General features: G+C 40.4%; 1 protein-coding gene across 1 annotated transcript; it reads right to left on the bottom strand.

Annotated features, from left to right (window-relative positions):
* Positions 1–1,360: 1,360 nt before the first annotated feature.
* LOC138841415 (histone H2A-Bbd type 1-like) lies at positions 1,361–1,975 on the bottom strand. Its single transcript, XM_070042073.1, has one exon. The coding sequence runs from the start codon at positions 1,882–1,884 to the stop codon at positions 1,546–1,548; it is 339 nt and encodes a 112-aa protein (XP_069898174.1). The 5' UTR covers positions 1,885–1,975; the 3' UTR covers positions 1,361–1,545.
* Positions 1,976–2,213: the final 238 nt, after the last annotated feature.

Below are 2,213 nucleotides of genomic sequence, written 5' to 3'. Positions count from 1 at the left end.
GATGAGCTGTACCCACTGAGCCTAGGTAATGACATCTTTAACAAAAGTCACCATTACTTCTGTTTAAGAAGCTAGCAGGGTGCTTGTGACTCATTCCTGTAATCCCACTACTCAGGAGGTTGAGACCTTTGGGATCACAGTTCAAAGCCAGCCCATGTAGAAAATTCCCAAAGATACTGTGTACAGTTAAGCAGTAAAAAGCTGGTGTGGAGGTGTGGCTCCAATGGTAGAGCAAGCAAGCCCAGAGAGTGATAGGCCCTTGGGTTGAAGCCGAGTACAGGCAAAAAGGAAAGAAGGTACTATTTGTAGTCATCTGTCCGTGTCATTGCCTGTCAAGTAGAAACACATTCCTAAGTAGTCAAGTTCATAGATGAAAAAGTGTGTGAGTGTGTGTGTGTGTGTGTGTGTGTGTGTGTGTGTGTGTGTGTGTGTGTGTGTGTGTGTGTGTGTGTGTGTTTCTTCTGCTGTGGGCTAAAGGCATTGGCCATGAATGAAATTTAAATGTATATACATAGCATAAAAATAGAAGAAACAGATGAATACTTGTATTCTAAATGTAGGAAAGCTTTTTTGAATTTCAATCAGGAATATTTTTTAATCTCACTTTCAACATTTTACTAAGAGTTCATTGATGTCTTTGCAATATTTTATATTCTAAGATGAAAAGATTGAATTTTCTAGAAAGTTCAAATAGGTCATGTTGAGAAGGGGCAAAATGAACAGAGTCAAAACTACAATGATCTGAGCCGCAATGTCAGTTTTTATGTGCAAAATTGCACATGAATTAATTTCACCAAATCCCATTTCACTCATGGATGACACAATGAAATACCAATTGAAACCTAAGCCAAAAGTCTAATCAAACTTATTAAATGGAAAGTATGATTATGTCGGGTGGATTCTGCAATATTCAGTGCTATGTGCATGATTTAATTAGCTAACATATTAAAGAAATCAATGTGACATTAAAGACTGGAGGTATGGCTCAAGTGGCAGAGTGTGTACCTAGGAGGCTGAAAACTCGATTTCAAACTCCAAGACAGTAAAAAAAAAGGATTAAATAAATAATGCATACCTTTCATATAGTTAAGGAGACTGCATGTACAATTTCATGTAAAAGAGCATCAGCTATTCACCCAAGTATACTTTAACCCTTTTATAGATGGAACAAATGAGAAGACCACAAAGGCTGTTGACCTTAATCTCCACGCCTTTCCCCATCACTACAGTATTCATGAAAATTTCCGATCAGCAAGATACTTCAAGTGTCACCACAGCCTAGTGGAAGAAAATTTGTTGTCTGAGACTTCCCCATGAATATCAAGAAGAGGTTTACATAAGGATTTAATTAGACAAAAATGACATCATTTGTCTTCTCAGAAACAGCTTCCTAAGTTATGGGTTAGGAAGCATTCATGTTTTGGAAAAAAAGAAGCATAACTCATTATTTTTCGGTGGTCCTGTGGTTTAATAAGCGTCCGTGGTGTGTGGACATTTCAGAGGAGAGATGAGGGTGTTGAAGTCCCACCAATGCGCCATGCAGTCTCACTCTTTGGGCTTGTTCTTCTCACCACCTAGAGTTCTGATGTTATAATGGAATTGCTTCTGGTTTTCTATCACCATCTTCACGTGATCTGGGGTGATGCGTGTCCTGCCGTTTCTGCGGGCTTCGTTGCCAGCCAGGTCTAGGATGTTGGACACCAGATACTCGAGGACGCCACTCAAGAATACAGGTGTTGAGGAGCTCAGTCGCTGGGCATAGTTACCCTCACGCAGGAACCGGTCCACACGGCTAACAGGAAATTGGAGCTCTGCTCTTGCAGAGCGGGTTACAGGATTTCTCCTAGACTTAGGCGTGTTCTCACTTCTTTTAGTTCTAGCCATGATGTTTGCTATGTGTTCTTGTTAGCTTAGGCGATGTTTCTGCTCATCGGGACCTCTCAAATGACCAGGTTTACATCCAAGTACCTCCTTTGTGACAAGCTGAACTTTGTGATGTCACTGGAGACCACTGAGGTATGATCAGACTTTGGTCTAGCAATGTTCTCCCCAGAGAAATTTGGTCGCTCAGTTCTGGACTCTGATTCTGAAGGAACTCTTTCAACTTGACTTTGATATTCTCCAAGAATCTTTGCTTCAGTGGAAAAAAACATTATCTAAGATGCAGCTCCAGGTTATCTATTGTGCTTTTCTGTTACCTCTGAGATTTTACA

The sequence above is a fragment of the Dipodomys merriami genome, unplaced genomic scaffold, assembly GCF_024711535.1.
Source record: "Dipodomys merriami isolate MVZ:Mamm:240054 unplaced genomic scaffold, mDipMer1.0.p SCAF_32, whole genome shotgun sequence".
Taxonomy (NCBI): domain Eukaryota; kingdom Metazoa; phylum Chordata; class Mammalia; order Rodentia; family Heteromyidae; genus Dipodomys; species Dipodomys merriami.
Note: the sequence above shows the minus strand (reverse complement) of the source record. Positions and strands in the feature narration are given on the sequence as shown.

Bases quoted from the DNA above. Each gene is read 5' to 3' on its own strand.
- LOC138841415 (XM_070042073.1), bottom strand. From the start codon at position 1,884: ATGGCTAGAACTAAAAGAAGTGAGAACACGCCTAAGTCTAGGAGAAAT.